Below are 15,243 nucleotides of genomic sequence, written 5' to 3'. Positions count from 1 at the left end.
CACCATCCCCCACCATCATCAGGTAGATGGATAGAATGCTAAATGCCATAGAATGTTTGAAATTCTTCATAGTTTCAGCCTATTGATGCTCACATTTTAAATGTTGTTTTCTATCATTCTGTTGGTTTAGCATGAAGAACAGATGTATATGAAAGTTGAGGTTAAAGAGGAAGAAGAGGAGACAACTGTGATGAGTTATCAGGAGTCTATGGAGAAGGATGGGATGTTGCTGACAACCAAACAGGAGGAACCTTCTATAGATATCAAAACAGGTGAGTAATGCAGAAAGCGTTTTGGTATATTGATATTGATGATTGAGGACCTGTAGACTGTCACAGTATCAGGTAATGTGATCTCTACAAAGATGTCATGATGGACAATCAGCCGCCCCACACATCACCGGGTAAGAGGAGACTTTATTGTAAAGGAGAGAGCAGTACGGAGGGTCCACCTAGATCCCCCATCATCTGATAAACACATAGAAACAATGGATTCAGTCAGTGTGTGTGTTTCCTACAGATGGATCCAGTAATGGGAACCCACCAGAGAGATGTCCCCGTCCTCTGTATTCCCAGGATTCCACACGGAAAGGTCACACCATCCCTCACCAGAATCAGGTAGGTGAGACTGAACATGTAGAATTGTATTCTAATCTATGAGAGGACATACGTCAACTTGATCTCTTGTTCCTCTTTATAAATGTATTCTATCATCTTTGGCGTTGAGGATGAAGAACTGAAAGACATCAAAGTTGAGCTTAAAGTGGAGGAAAAAGAAGAAGAGAGGTTGGTGAGTGGTGATCAGCAGTCTATGGAGGAGGGGGAGATGGATATGAAAAGTAAACAGGAGGAGTCTTTTCTACATATGGACACAAGTAAGTCATAAACACTAAATGCAGAAACTGTTCACATTTTAACTTTACTTCTATGATTATAAAGTGTGTGTTTACCACTGTACAGTATATTATATAATATATATTGTGGATCAGAAAATTGTTTGCCCCCTGTTGGAGCAAATAGAACTATGCTTTATAAAGGATTCTGCATTCCTCTGGATCAGCTGATGGTTTAGGCTTCTGCGAAGGCAAGTTTTTGAACTTATTTTTCTGTGATTTTTCATTCTCTGATATTCCACTGTAGCATTTCGGCAGTCTTTAACCATCTTCTGTAGTACGTCCGCAGTCTTTGACCATCTTCCGCAGTACGTCCGCAATTTTTGACCATCTTCCGTAGTACGTCCGCCGTCTTTGACCATCTTCTGTAGTACGTCTGCAGTCTTTGACCATCTTCTGTAGTACATCCACAGCCTCTTACCATCTTCTGAAGTATATCAAACATTTACGGCTATAAACTGTAGTGTGTTCACAGTCTCAATACAGTCTTTGGCCATCTACTGTAGCACGTCCGCAGTCTTTGGCATCTTCGGTAGCACGTCCGCAGTCTTTGGCATCCTCGGTAGCACGTCCGCCGTCTTTGGCATCCTCGGTAGCACGTCCGCCGTCTTTGGCATCTTCGGTAGCACGTCCGCCGTCTTTGGCATCTTCGGTAGCACGTCCGCCGTCTTTGACCATCATCTGTAGCACGTCCGCCGTCTTTAACCATCATCTGTAGCACGTCCGCCGTCTTTGACCATCATCTGTAGCACGTCCGCCGTCTTTGACCATCATCTGTAGCACGTCCGCCGTCTTTGACCATCATCTGTAGCACGTCCGCCGTCTTTGAACATCATCTGTAGCACGTCCGCCGTCTTTGAACATCATCTGTAGCACGTCCGCCGTCTTTGAACATCATCTGTAGCACGTCCGCCGTCTTTGACCATCATCTGTAGCACCTCCACAGTCTTTGACCATTTCCTGTACCAAGTCCACAGTCTTTGACCATCTCCTGTACCATGTCCACAGTCTTTGACCATCTCCTGTACCATGTCCACAGTCTTTGAACATCTCCTGTACCATGTCCACAGTCTTTGAACATCTCCTGTACCATGTCCACAGTCTTTGAACATCTCCTGTACCATGTCCACAGTCTTTGAACATCTCCTGTACCATGTCCACAATCTTTGAACATCTCCTGTACCATGTCCACAGTCTTTGCCCATCTCCTGTACCATGTCCACAGTCTTTGCCCATCTTCTGTACCATGTCCACAGTCTTTGCCCATCTCCTGTACCATGTCCACAGTCTTTGCCCATCTTCTGTACCATGTCCACAGTCTTTGACCATCTCCTGTACCAAGTCCACAGTCTTTGACCATCTTCCGTAGCATGTCCTTAGTCTTTGCCCATCTTCTGTACCATGTCCACAGTCTTTGACCATCTCCTGTACCAAGTCCACAGTCTTTGACCATCTTCCGTAGCATGTCCTTAGTCTTTGACCATCTTCCGTACCATGTCCACAGTCTTTGACCAGCTTCTGTACCATGTCTACAGTCTTTGACCAGCTTCTGTAGCATGTCCACAGCCTCTTACCAATACATTGTGCAATGGTGTTGGCTGCAGATTGACAATAGGTATGCAGAGAGGAGGATGTATGCTACGGCATAGGGTTTGATAATCAAAGTTTTCAATATGGTTGGGGAATATTCCCTCCACTCTTCTGTGCTTCAGAATGGAAAAGGGTAGTAAACAATAGGAGGGACAAGATGTGTGGGGTCTAGTCAGGGTGGGCCTATAAGTGCATGCGTTATTAGGGGGGTCCATGAATGTTAAAGTAAAAAATAAGGTTGAAGAACACGGGAACAGGAGAAATCGATCTATGCTCTCCATGTCTCAATAAAGGCTGGGTTGTGATCATACAAGTGGTTAATTCTTTCATTCTCCTGATGATATTAAATCCTATTGTCCATTTCTCAATATCTGGAATGGTATTGTCTAAGAACCAGCATTCTCCCTGCAGACAGGAGGAATTGTAGGAGGCCTTTTTTCGCCATCTTCAGCAATCTTGGGATTATAGGAAGTAGAGCTACTTCAGGGGTCTCTGACCATTGCATACTTATTATACTTATAGCATTTTCTTTTTAATTGCTTTCCCACAGATGGGCATTCCAGGAAAACCTCAGAAGAACAATCTTCTTCAGAAGTAAATTCTTACCAATTGCTAAGATCATTGGATCACCCTGAAACCAAGGAATCTTCCGATATATCACATACTATGACTTCAGATGTCCACCTAATATCTCACAATACAGAAGGATCAAGAGATTCACCTATGGAATCTTCTTTAGGCCATGATGGAGTTCACACAGGAGAGAATTTAGTGTCCTGTCCAGTGTGTGGAAAATCTTTCACTAACAAAGCTCTGCTTAGACACCGGAAAATTCACACGACTGAGCGCCCCTATTCCTGTTCAGAGTGTGGGAGATCTTTCTCCCAGAGAGCATACTTTCTTTTACACCAGAGAGGTCACACAGGTGAGCGTCCTTATTCATGCTCAGAGTGCGGGAAATGTTTCCCTCGGAAAGGAATTCTTACCGAGCACCAAAAAGTTCACACAGGCGAACGCCCTTTTCCTTGTTTAGAGTGTGGGAAATGTTTCACTCAGAAAGCACACCTTCTTATGCACCAAAGAATTCACACGGGCGAACGTCCCTATGTTTGTTCGGAGTGTGGAAAAGGTTTCTCTCAGAAAATCGTACTTCTTACACACCAGAGAACTCACACCGGCGAATATCCCTTTTCATGTTTAGAGTGTGGGAAAGGTTTCTCTAGGAAAGAACTCCTTGCAGGACACCAGAGAAAACACACGGGTGTTTATCCATTTTCATGTTCACACTGTGGGAAAGGTTTCACTCAGAAGGGAAATCTTCTTAAACACGAGAGAGTTCACACAGGCGACAATGCATGTTAAGTGTGTGGGAAATGTTTTTCTACGAAAGAAAACGTTGCTTTTTTTTTTTTTTAATGTTTGAACTGGATGGACTTTTTTGTCTTTTTTTTTGTCAGCCAGACTAACTATGTAACTATGAACACCAGAAAATGCGAGCAGGCACATGCTGTTTCAGAGTGCGGGAAGTCTTTCAGAGTACCTACACCTGCTGATAAAAATATTGAGACCCCAGATAAGGAAGGCTGGGTAAAATCATTCCGCAGAAGATATGTCACCCCACAACCCTCATATTTTCTGAGGACCAATAGATCCCCTTGAAGTACATCATGGTATATTGGGGGTGGGGCAAATATTGGTGGTTTTACAGGAGTGGTTTAAATGTTGTAGGCCTGCAGGGATTAAATTGTATGTTCAAGCATTACCAAAATGTAAGACACAACCTCCTCTAGATCATGTCCAAGATGGCTTGGGGGGGCTTCCCTTGAGGTAGTGTCTGTATGTGTCGAGGGACAGGTGGTGCCTCGAGACAGCAGCCCATAGAATATACTCAACCAAGCTGAGGGCCCACACTGACCCAATCCATTCTTTACTGTGCGGCCCTGCTACCTGGGGGCTCCCCAACCTGACAGGAGGAGTCCAAGCAGAGGAGAAGCAATGTCTTCGATGGTGAGGTCCATTGTCTGCACCAGTGCTGTACTTAGGGGGGTGCAGGCCACACCAGGTACCAACACTATGAGGTTGTTGGCTGCCCACACACTTTTTTTTTTTTTTTGTTTTTGTTTCACCATCCAACTGTCAGGGCCACTGCTGGGATTTCCTTCCTGCTGATGTGGTCTTTCCCATGTGCACAGTGTGTGCGCATCCCATTGAGAGACCAGGCCACATTATTTTGCCACAATTTTAGTACATTTGTACCAGGCGGTAGAATCCTTCAGCAGTGGACGTTACGATCTTTGGTCCAATCGCTGCTTGGAAGACATTTGTACACTTTATGATCTTGTGCATCAGTGGTAAAGTGTTACTAACCCCACGACAGTAAAAACAGTCTATATATGCAGTAAAGAAGGCTTGTTATACTCACTGTGGAACCTAAGGGGTTAATCCCCCACATTGTGTAAAAATGCTGTTTGATCCTGTCTTCCCTTCTTATACTGTCCCCAATCCATCTGCTACTATTACAGAGCTCTAGGAGTCACTTTGCACATGCTCAGTTTAGTGTGTATTGCTAGAGCATTTTGGGTTTTTTTGGGAGAGTGAATATGAGCAGCACAGGGCCAATCAGCACTGTCCAGAGAAAGGGTCAGGAGTCATGCAGGACTTCTCCGACAAGATTAACTAGTGCTCTGCTGGACACTGATAAAAATCACAAGACTGCTATATACTGATGAGAAAAGGTATTTAGCAGTTTATATTTACTAAAATAATTTCATTTCCATGTTGTGTGTACTGTGGGAGAGCGGATATAGCGAGTGTGGGGTCCGTGGAGACCAGATATAACGCGTGCAGGGTCCAGGGAGAGCGGATATAGCGAGTGCGGGGTCCAGGGAGAGCGGATATAGTAAATGTGGGGTCCGGGATTTAGTAACACTTTAAGTCAATGTTTTAAATTTTTTGGTTCCAGCAACTTATAAATAATCAACTGCTGTCAAAATATTGATTTGTTTAATTTTTTTTCTCCATTTTAATTGAAATATAACCTCTGTGTGAGAATAAAGAAATGAATCCATTGTGCATTGACAATAATATACAAAAAATAAAAATAATATATTTGATCCTTCCAGGGGTAATGTCAGTCCTTTCCCTGCACTGGAGATAAGCTACCTTCTTTCCTGGCCAGTAGGGGTGCTGCATAGGGAAAATGTTTACACTGATCACCAATGTAAGGGACATTCTTCCCACTGACCCCCAATGTAAGGGACATTCTTTCCACTGATCCCCAATGTAAGGGACATTCTTCCCACTGACCCCCAATGTAAGGGGCATTGTTCTCACTGACCATCAATGTAAGGGGCAATATTCCCACTGACCCCCAATGTAAGGGGCATTCTTCTCACTGACCCCCAATGTAAGGGGCATTCTTCCCACTGACCCCCAATGTAAGGGGCATTCTTCCCACTGACCCCCAATGTAAGGGACATTCTTCCCACTGACCAATGTAAGGGACATTCTTCCCACTGACCAATGTAAGGGACATTCTTCCCACTGACCACCAATGTAAGGGACATTCTTCCCACTGACCACCAATGTAAGGGACATTCTTCCCAATTTTTCTTTATTAAAAGTCTTGCAATCAATAAACAAAATAATATACAGAATATACAAAAATAAATAATTATATACATATTTACTGTGGTGGTTTATGTAAGGATTTATTGTACTTATAAAGGGCGGTGTCCCTTTCCCTTAGATGAAATATTACAGTGCCTCCAGCCGTTAAAATACGGCAAATATTTAGTAAACCAATGATTTGGACACCTTGATAATTTGATCACCACTTATTATTAGACCTTGAATTCTTTTAGCCAGTATGATTTCGTACCATACACACAAAATTTGCCTTATAATAGATAAATATAAAAATTTATTTATGTACAAAAATTATATATATATTAACACAAAACGCAAAAGACTGGTGATGAATGAATATTGATACACACGGTCAAAGATATATCCTACCAATATCATACACAATAATAATATTTCTAAATAATGGGAAACAATATAACAATCTTCGAAATGATAATGATTATTAAAAATTAAATTTATTAATAACTAATAATTTAGAGTATTTCAGAGGTTATATTCTCACAAACCGTGGCCATAGGATTGGAAGAAGATATTCTTTGATAAATTATACTCTAATTATTAATATTTAATAAATTATGAAATATGAAAAATTTGGAATATGACACCAAACAATTTTAACAGTAATACAGATCTCTCTACATATATATAACCACCCAATATAGTTGTGATACACTAAGGTAATTCTTGTTACTCTACACAACAGATAAAATATGCAATGCAAAATTAAATGGACAGTCTCACCACACCCGGAATTCAGACTATGAAACTTCCCAGTGGATTCAGCTGGCAATGGAACGCCTTCAGAATGATGCCACAGGGGCAAGTGATAGATATATAGTATAGTAGAGATTCAGAGGTTTAGAAGTTTAGGAGAAAGTTTTTAAAAGTTTGAAAAGATGGAAGAGGGGTTATTCAGCAGAGTTGTCTCTTCAGATGTCTTCAGATTTTCTTCTAGTGAGGTTTTTCTTAATCAGGTTTTTTTTTTTTAGTCAGGGTCTTTTTTTTTCTAAATAAGGTGCATGGGCTTTTATACCAACTAAACTATTGTTCTAAGATACCCTCCCACCAGGCTTCTTGATTGGCTAGTTGAGAAATGTATGTACATAAGCTATTTCTCACCGGCCTGCCAGGTGGCGGTCTTGTACCATAGAACAATTTGAGTATTGATGATGACTCATACCTCGGGTGGAACTCAAGGTGATTTTAGGTATTAAATATACGTCTGATCCAGATATATAGTTGATCATAGCTATAATGTTCTAAATAAGAACCATGGAATATATGTGTATACTCGGTTATTCATCTCTGAGATACAAGCTGGTGTGAAAGCATTTGTTTCCTGATAAGACATACAACTGATGCGAACTCACAATATATCTTACTTTTTTTCCTCATCTCAATACTCAAGTTAGTGATATACAATCCCCATTCTGCTGAATATTTTGTGGTGTGTGAAACATATTCTTTATAACATCCATAGATACTATGCTTTTTAGTAATATCTTTGTGGTTAGATATATTCAATTCTTAGTCTTAAAATGTCCTGAATTTAACCTTTAGTCTTAAGAGTGACACATTAAACTGATGTTTGTCCATTGTAAAGATGATAGGCAACAACCAGGTGTCCTTGTAGTTTGAAAAGACCATTTGAAAAGACTGATATCTCACCATTCTCCTCAAGGGTTGTTTACCCTTCTCAAACATTAATATAGTCTCATCTATTGTTCACTTGTTGGTGTGGTGATTCAACATTTGAAGGTTTAAAGTCTTATTTGGCTGTCTATTTAACTTTTGTATACGTCTTCCACTCAACCTCAATATATAAACAGTATTTATTTACAGTCCAAACAATCTATTGTCTTGTAAAAAAAACTCACTTCACTCATTATGTACATTTCTTAACTAGAGTCCTTCGACTTTTCAACCAAGACAAGTTAACCCTTAATATACGGCTAGGCTGGGTTGCTTGGCTGTCAGAAGAACATTGTATTTTGAAAAATAATTTGAAAAGTCCACAACATTACACAAAAACGAAAATAAATATAGCAAAATCTGCTGTCTGACAAAAGCAAATCTCTCAGAAATGAACGTCATAACTGGGGAAATATATCTTACAACGCTCACATCACTACACCAGACATCACACCTGAGAGGTGAAGAAACAACCCTGCCTCCATTATGCATGCAGCCCTCCTTCAAAAAGAAGATCCTAACCAACAAAAACTAAGGGAGTGAAAAGAACCGCATAAGAAAAGAGCCCCTCACCCAGAGATGGACAGTTCACCAAAGGCAGGTCTGATATTCCTCCACACCCTTATCCAGACCGCTCGAGGCTCCCTGCCCTTCTCAAGACCCTGAATCTTCCCAACCTCACCCAGAATATCGTGCACCACCACCTCAACAAAGAGGACTTTCTTCCACAGGGTAATCTGAATCCATGCATTCCATGTGAAGTAACACAACTATACTAGCTAAAAAAAAAGTATCCAAATCAAAGTCCCAGCGAGCTGGGAATGCCCCGTACACCCACTCTCCATAACTCATGCGATAGAGAAAAGGGATGCCGAGAACCCTCCCCACCCTTTTATACACCTCTATGTTAAAGGGACACTGGAGCAGAAAGTGGTCCATAGACTCCACTTTACCAACACACTACGCTCTAGGACAATCCCGATCATTCACAGGGCGGGGCTTCAGGTTCCCTCTCACATAGAGCCTTCCATGGAAAGCGAGCCAGGCTTGATCCCTAAACTTCAAAGGGATTCTCTCCAAGGTAATTAAACGCAACCCCTCCCTCATTACAGAACCTGGGCAATCCTTTAAGGCCAGTGACACACTGAAAGCAGCAGCCAAAATCCTCTGCCTCCCAGAACCTTCATGGGAAAGGACTGGATATCCTCCACTGTCACCAGCCACTGCCAAAGTATTTTCAGACATGGGGGCAACATAAGCCGGGAGCTTGCTATGTCGGACTCTCAGACTTTTCACTGGCCCGCCATCTTCCCAGCAATGCAGAAAAGGCTTAAACCAAGACTGAAAAATACCCACCCATCCCGGCGGGGTCTCTGCTAACATATTACCAAGATTGTACTTTAAAAAGAGCAAAGAAAAGAAAACTATCGGGTTTACCATTCCTAGGCCACCCTCCCACCTGGACAGGTAAGTTACATTGCGTTTGATCAGGTTCAGCCTATTTCCCCGTAACAGTTGGAAAAAACAGCTGTGGACCCTTGCATAGAGAGATACCGGCAAGATACAGATGAAGCTGACATATAAAAAGATCGCGATCAGGTACGTTTTGATCAAGTCAACCCTCTCCCTCAAGGAAAGCCTCCATCTCTTCCAGCTTGCCACTTTGGCATTGGCATCTACCAACCTGCTTTCCCAATTTCGATGACCATAGTCACCAGGACCAAATTTGATGCCCAAAACTTTAATTTCCTGCTGGGGCTCTGGGAAGGCATCCGGAAGTTTGAAGGTTTCACCCTTCTCACCCATCCAGAAAACTTCACTCTTTTCATGGTTGACTTTAGAGCCAGAAGCCTCCGTGTACTGCTGTATCACATAGACCACCTCCTGCTCCTCCTCAGTCCCAGAGATAAGAACAGACACATCATCAGCATAGGCCACGACCTTCAAAGGCGGCGCACCAGCAATGCCCAGAGGCACCCCGCACAACGATGCGCTCTCTAGCCTTCTTACAAAGGAGTCGATTGTGAAAGCATATAGAAGGGGGCTCAAAGGACATCCCTGGCACACACCAGAGCCGACCTCAAAAGGCCATCCAACCCAACCATTAACAAGTGGGAAGCTCTCAGCCCCTCTATATAATGTCTTCAGCCAATCTGTAAACCTCCCCTGCAGGCCGTATCTACCAAGTAGCAACCACAGATATTCATGATTCACTCGATCAAAAGCTTTTGCCTGATCCAATGCCAGCAAGTACTTTCTCCATCCAGCTGCCCTGCATCGCTCCAAAGCCTCCCAGATAGCCAAAACTACTGAAAAGGTACTTCTACCTTGAACCGAACAGTGCTGATGGCTGGACAACAAATCGCCTGCTACTGATGACAAGCGCCAAAAAAGAATCTTTGCCAAGATCTTTTTAACATTGAAAAGACTGATGGGGTGCCAGTTCTCAATCATTGAGGGGTCTTTACCTTTTGACAGAAGAATCACAGTGGATTGCCTCATGGAGGGAGGGAGCGAACCCTCTTCTAGACAGCTGTTAAAAACCTCCGCTACAAAGGGAGCCAGAATGGACTTGAAAACACTTGTAAAATTCAGCTGTCAATCCATCTGGCCCAGGTCATTTTTTGGTAGCCAGCTTGTCTATAGCACGAACCACCTCATCTGCTGAAATTGGTTCTGTCAAATTCATCAAAAGCAATGTACCATTTCCCAATCCTGGAGTAGAATCCAGAAAGCTTTCCATCCTGTCCTGGCCAAAGGTCCTTTCTTTCCAAAAGGTGTGCATAATATGACCCAAAGATCTCCAAGATCCCTGATCTGGACTTTATCAGGGAACCCGTACTGTCTTTCAGGACAATGACCGTCTTAACTGCTATGCCTTTCTTACAGTTCTGGTAAGGATCAGGCGAGTGATATTTCCCATAATCCCTCTCCAGAACCAAGGAGGCATGCCGGTTGTATTGACACTTCCTAAGAAGAAGCTTCACTTCAGAAATCTCCCCTGGATCTCCTCCATACGAGACAATACGATCAAACTTCTCCGTAAATGCTGGTAGGCAATATACATACCAAGCTGCTTCTTCTTACTTATGGCCTTGAAAAGTCCAATCGCCCTTTGTTTCACAAGCTCCCACCACTCTGACTTACTGCTGCAAAAGTCCAGTATAGAAACCTGTGCCTGAAAAAAATCCTCAAAGGATTGTCTTACCTCTACATCTTCCAGGAGAGCCAAATTCAATTTCCAGACACCCCTTCCCCTGGGTGAAGTGTACGAGACATTCAGAGTCACAGACAGCATACAGTGGTCAGAGAACTCCAACACTTGACTCAACTCAGGAGCCGAGCAAGCAGAGTTCTCCTTTAAAAAAAACCTGTCCATCCTGCTCTGACTATTCCCTCTCTGAAATGTGAACCCCGTGCTGCCAGGGCAGTGCTTAATGTGCACATCTACCAGGCCTGCCTGTCTATCCAAATCTCTGAGAAAAACGCTATCATAACCCAGCCTGTCTATGGAGCCTCTCCTGTCTTCAGGCCTAATTATGGTGTTAAAGTCACCTCCAAAGACAACCTGCTGGGACGTAAAAAGGAAGGGCTTGATCTTTGTGAGGAGGCATTTCCTGCCCCATTTCGACTGCGGTCCATAGAAATTGATCAGGCGTAGGTCCTGCCCCCTAACAGAGACGTCTAAGACCATGCATCTCCCCATTTCTACCTCAATTACCCGCCGGCACGTTACCATATCGGTTTTAAAAAGGACCGCAACTCCACTGCAAGGTTCAGCCGCAAGAGACCAAAAGGAGGGACCACATCTCCACTCCCTTTTTGCTAGATAGACAGCGGCCAATGTATTGAGCCAGGTCTCTTGCAAAAATAAAATCTCAGCATCAAACTCGCTAAGCAAAAATAAGGTCGTGTCACGAGCTCTTGCAGATTTAATGCCGGCGACATTAATGGTTACCACCTTAACGGAGCGGGAACTGCCATCAGGATGATTGGGGTAGTCGTTTCTTAACCTCTACCACACTCTCATCACCCGAAACAGCTCTCTTCAGAGTATGTGACTCCCCCTTATCCATAGATGATAAAGAAATGGATAAACCAGACTCCATCTCATCACCTGACAAAACTGGATAGGTGTTGCCAAGAGGGACCCCTCCTGGGTCTGATTCTGAAGAAGAAAGGACAGTTCTTCTCACCCTCCTCTTCTTTTTTTTTCCCCTTCAACCTCTCCCACCCCTCATCAGCCAAATCCCCCCTAGCAGGAGGTGAGACATGGGACATGGACACCCCTCCCTGAGCCCCATCGGCTCCACCCCCACAACCTCCTGACCACGTTTGCGCTGTCGTGGGACAGGTACCAGAGGTGGAGTAGGCCGAGAAGGTGGATCCACTAAACCCGCCCCCCCAGGCAGCTTTCGCTAGTCTGGAGGATCTACGTACAGTAGGATTAGGAACAGGAGGGACAGACTCAGGGATGACATTACTCCAGGAAACCGAATCTGACACAACAGATGGAACAGACACAGGAGGGGCAACAATAGTTTCCTCCATAGCATCAGCTGCCTCATCTTCTTTATCCAGCTTCTGCAGATCAGCCTCCAATCCTGGCAGGTTGTGTAGTGCCTCTGGGCACTGAATATATGGATGACCCAGCTGCTGGCACAAATTGCACCGAATCTGGGTGCATTCTTCGGCCAAATGACCTAAATTCTGGCACAGTGAGCACTTTTTGATGGTACAGGATGATGTAAAGTGGCCTTTCTCTCCACATTTATTACAAACCTTAGGCTGACCTTGATAGAAAATGGTCAGCCTATCTCTCCCCAGAAAGGATAAGCATGCAGTTGCTGAACCACATTGCCCAGCACGCTCAATTGCAGTGACACTGTCCAGGCCCCCGTCCATATCCCGTGCTCATCCAGGACCTTCCACAGTAGGTTGAATACCTCGCCATATCGGTGTAGCCACACTACCAAATCAGCCTCTGGTATGAATTCATTCCAGACCAGGATTGTCACCGCTTTTATCAAAGGCTGCCTTAAAACCACCTTTGCCACCAAACCTCTCCACTGCTGAAGGCTCCTGCACTTCCTATATCTCTCCCAAAAAAGGTCCAGGCCTTCAGGTTTCACAAATGATAAATTTATTCATAACTGCCAACTGGGCAGATCAATGCAAATACATCACAGGCTTTAAATCTCATCTCCAGAATCAATTCAGCCACCCCCCCCCCTTACTGGTGGGTCTCCTTCCCCCTTCCACTTCAACTGTACAACATTCCTCCTCTTGACCTCACCGACCATCCCACCAGCAAACCTCCCCAAATTGTGACCATTAGCATTCCCAACACTCCCTCCACCCCCCCTGGTGCGACTCCCCAACACAGAGGCATAGCTCCCCACATTCCTCCCAGAAGTAGAAACATTTGAGATTGGATAGTGAATCCTCTCTCTGCTGAGCAGGGGGAGAAATTTCATTTTTTCTTCTGTCAGCAACATTAACCCCTTCACCACCAACACATCCAATGCTTTAGCAGTCTCAACAGTCATAGAGTTCACAGAAATGTCCGCACTCACTGCTGCAACCATAGAAACTTCAGCTTCCGCTGTTATCTCCTCCTCCAGATCAGAACTTTCTGCCCAGGAATGTGCTTGCTGTTTAAACACCGCAACAGGTAAGACATCACTGACAGAGGAGATATCCATGTTTGCTCTCCACATGGTGCAGTGTGCTGTTCCGCTCCCCCACCAGCATCAATCAGCTCTGAAACACCTGGAAATTCAGGTGCAGCAGATTCCTTACAATCAGTGGCCATCTTGCTTGCAGCAATCCCAGAGGCACTACTGGTCTCAGCAGAGGATGGAGCAGCAAAATCCATGTCTGAGGTGTTTGGTGCAGATCCATCCATATTCCTCAGGTGGTCTGGAGACATCTCTGTCAGGGGTTTTCCCTCCATGTCTGCAGAGGGTTTCTCCACAGCAGAAAGACCAACAGCCAGCTCCTTCTCTTTTTGCTCCTCATTCAGGACACCATCCACCATAGCTGGTGGGGCAGACATGCTGGAAGCAGCCATCTTGCTGTAGTGGGACTTCTCCACCATTACAGGCTTTGCTGCTCTGTATCTCCTCTGTCCATCCTCATGGACTTCTGAAGGGTCGTCAGAAAAAGCAAACGTCTGCTCTTAGGGGTGACACCATTTGCTGGATGAACTTCAGGGTTCCATGTGTAGCAGGCTCCTTGTACAAGAGGATTCAGAAGGAATCACATGATCAGCAGTCAGTCCTTTCTCTCTCTCTCCTATTTGTAAAACCTGGGCATTCTGCCAAGTTCATGACTCATCCACTACACAGAAAAGAACGCTGGGAGGGGGAGGAAGCAGGAAGTGAAGGGGAGAAGAGAGAGACACAAGGCTGGAGAAAAGACAGGGACATGTGGAGCCCGTCCAAGCAGAGGAGGAGGCACTACAGCACCCAGCACGGATAGAGGGACCCTGCTGTGTGTTCAGAGTCTGGTGAGCTGTCCCCCTGGAGAGAGTAAGACACACCATTTACACTTTGCATATAGACTGGGACATCCGCACCCCACTGCTGGGATCTCACCCATCCGGGGCCCTGTGCAAGCCACAGATCCCCCTGCCTGCTTTGTCCCTCACCACCAGTGTAATTGAGACTGTCTGCCCCGGGGACTGACACATACTGGGAGATTGCATCCTGCGACTGCCCCTGGTCTTGGGGTGCTTTGTGTTGCCTTTAGACACTGAGGTTGGATCCTCTCAGCCCAGAAACCTAGTAAAATTGGATGTAACCCACTCCAGCTGAAACTCCAAAGAAGCCTTCAGCTGCTATTTACTTCATTGTAAGGACTAAACGTGCACCAACTAGAGCTCCACCGTTACAAGGACTGAAGTGGGGGAATCTGGCTTAGTAGCCTTATTAGAGGTACCTCTTTATTGCATTCTGTTCTGACTCTGAGGTGATTTTTGGCTAACGCCCCTCAGAAGCAGAATCATACACCGGTGTGGGTAATACATTTCATTGATAGAGTATAAGTAAGTTTATTTGTTTGATATCAGTTGTATTCTGCTTAAAGTGCGACTCTGCCATCCGGAGACTCTTGGCTGTGAAGCCCTCTAGTGGCAGACCAAATTTACTGCATTGCATAAAAGAAGAAAAGTAAGTTTTGAAGTTGAAAGGGGAACCCCACCCCTCTACACTGCATTTCATTCTCCATAAAATTGTTCTTGTTTTATTTAACCCTGTGTCAGCAAATTTCTTGGCGGGGTATTTGCTATTCATTACCAGTTGTGCCAGAGGGATTGGGTTTGCTTAGGGTTGGATTTATTGAGCGCAGGACCCATAATATATTCCAGCTTGTCCCAAGGGGCAGTGCTACACGTGGGGGCTCGTCCGGGATTCTTGCTG

At 44.4% G+C, this 15,243-nt stretch overlaps 1 protein-coding gene across 1 annotated transcript in view; it reads left to right on the top strand.

Moving 5' to 3' along the window:
• The window catches only part of LOC149453410 (uncharacterized), a 72,829-nt gene that overhangs the window by 46,408 nt on the left and 11,178 nt on the right, over positions 1–15,243 (top strand). Inside the window, exons 11-19 of the mRNA XM_089688640.1 lie at positions 138–272; positions 592–617; positions 727–874; positions 1,140–1,200; positions 1,399–1,544; positions 3,033–3,407; positions 3,516–3,835; positions 3,944–4,069; positions 13,447–13,496. Coding sequence (XP_089544766.1) covers positions 138–272; positions 592–617; positions 727–874; positions 1,140–1,200; positions 1,399–1,544; positions 3,033–3,407; positions 3,516–3,835; positions 3,944–4,069; positions 13,447–13,496 — 1,387 coding nt within the window. The remainder of the gene's footprint in view (positions 1–137; positions 273–591; positions 618–726; positions 875–1,139; positions 1,201–1,398; positions 1,545–3,032; positions 3,408–3,515; positions 3,836–3,943; positions 4,070–13,446; positions 13,497–15,243) is intronic.

Source organism: Staurois parvus, unplaced genomic scaffold, assembly GCF_062004578.1.
Source record: "Staurois parvus isolate SC_StPar_1 unplaced genomic scaffold, SC_StPar_1.0 ptg000449l, whole genome shotgun sequence".
NCBI lineage: Eukaryota > Metazoa > Chordata > Amphibia > Anura > Ranidae > Staurois > Staurois parvus.
This window is presented reverse-complemented; position numbering and strand designations above follow the sequence as displayed.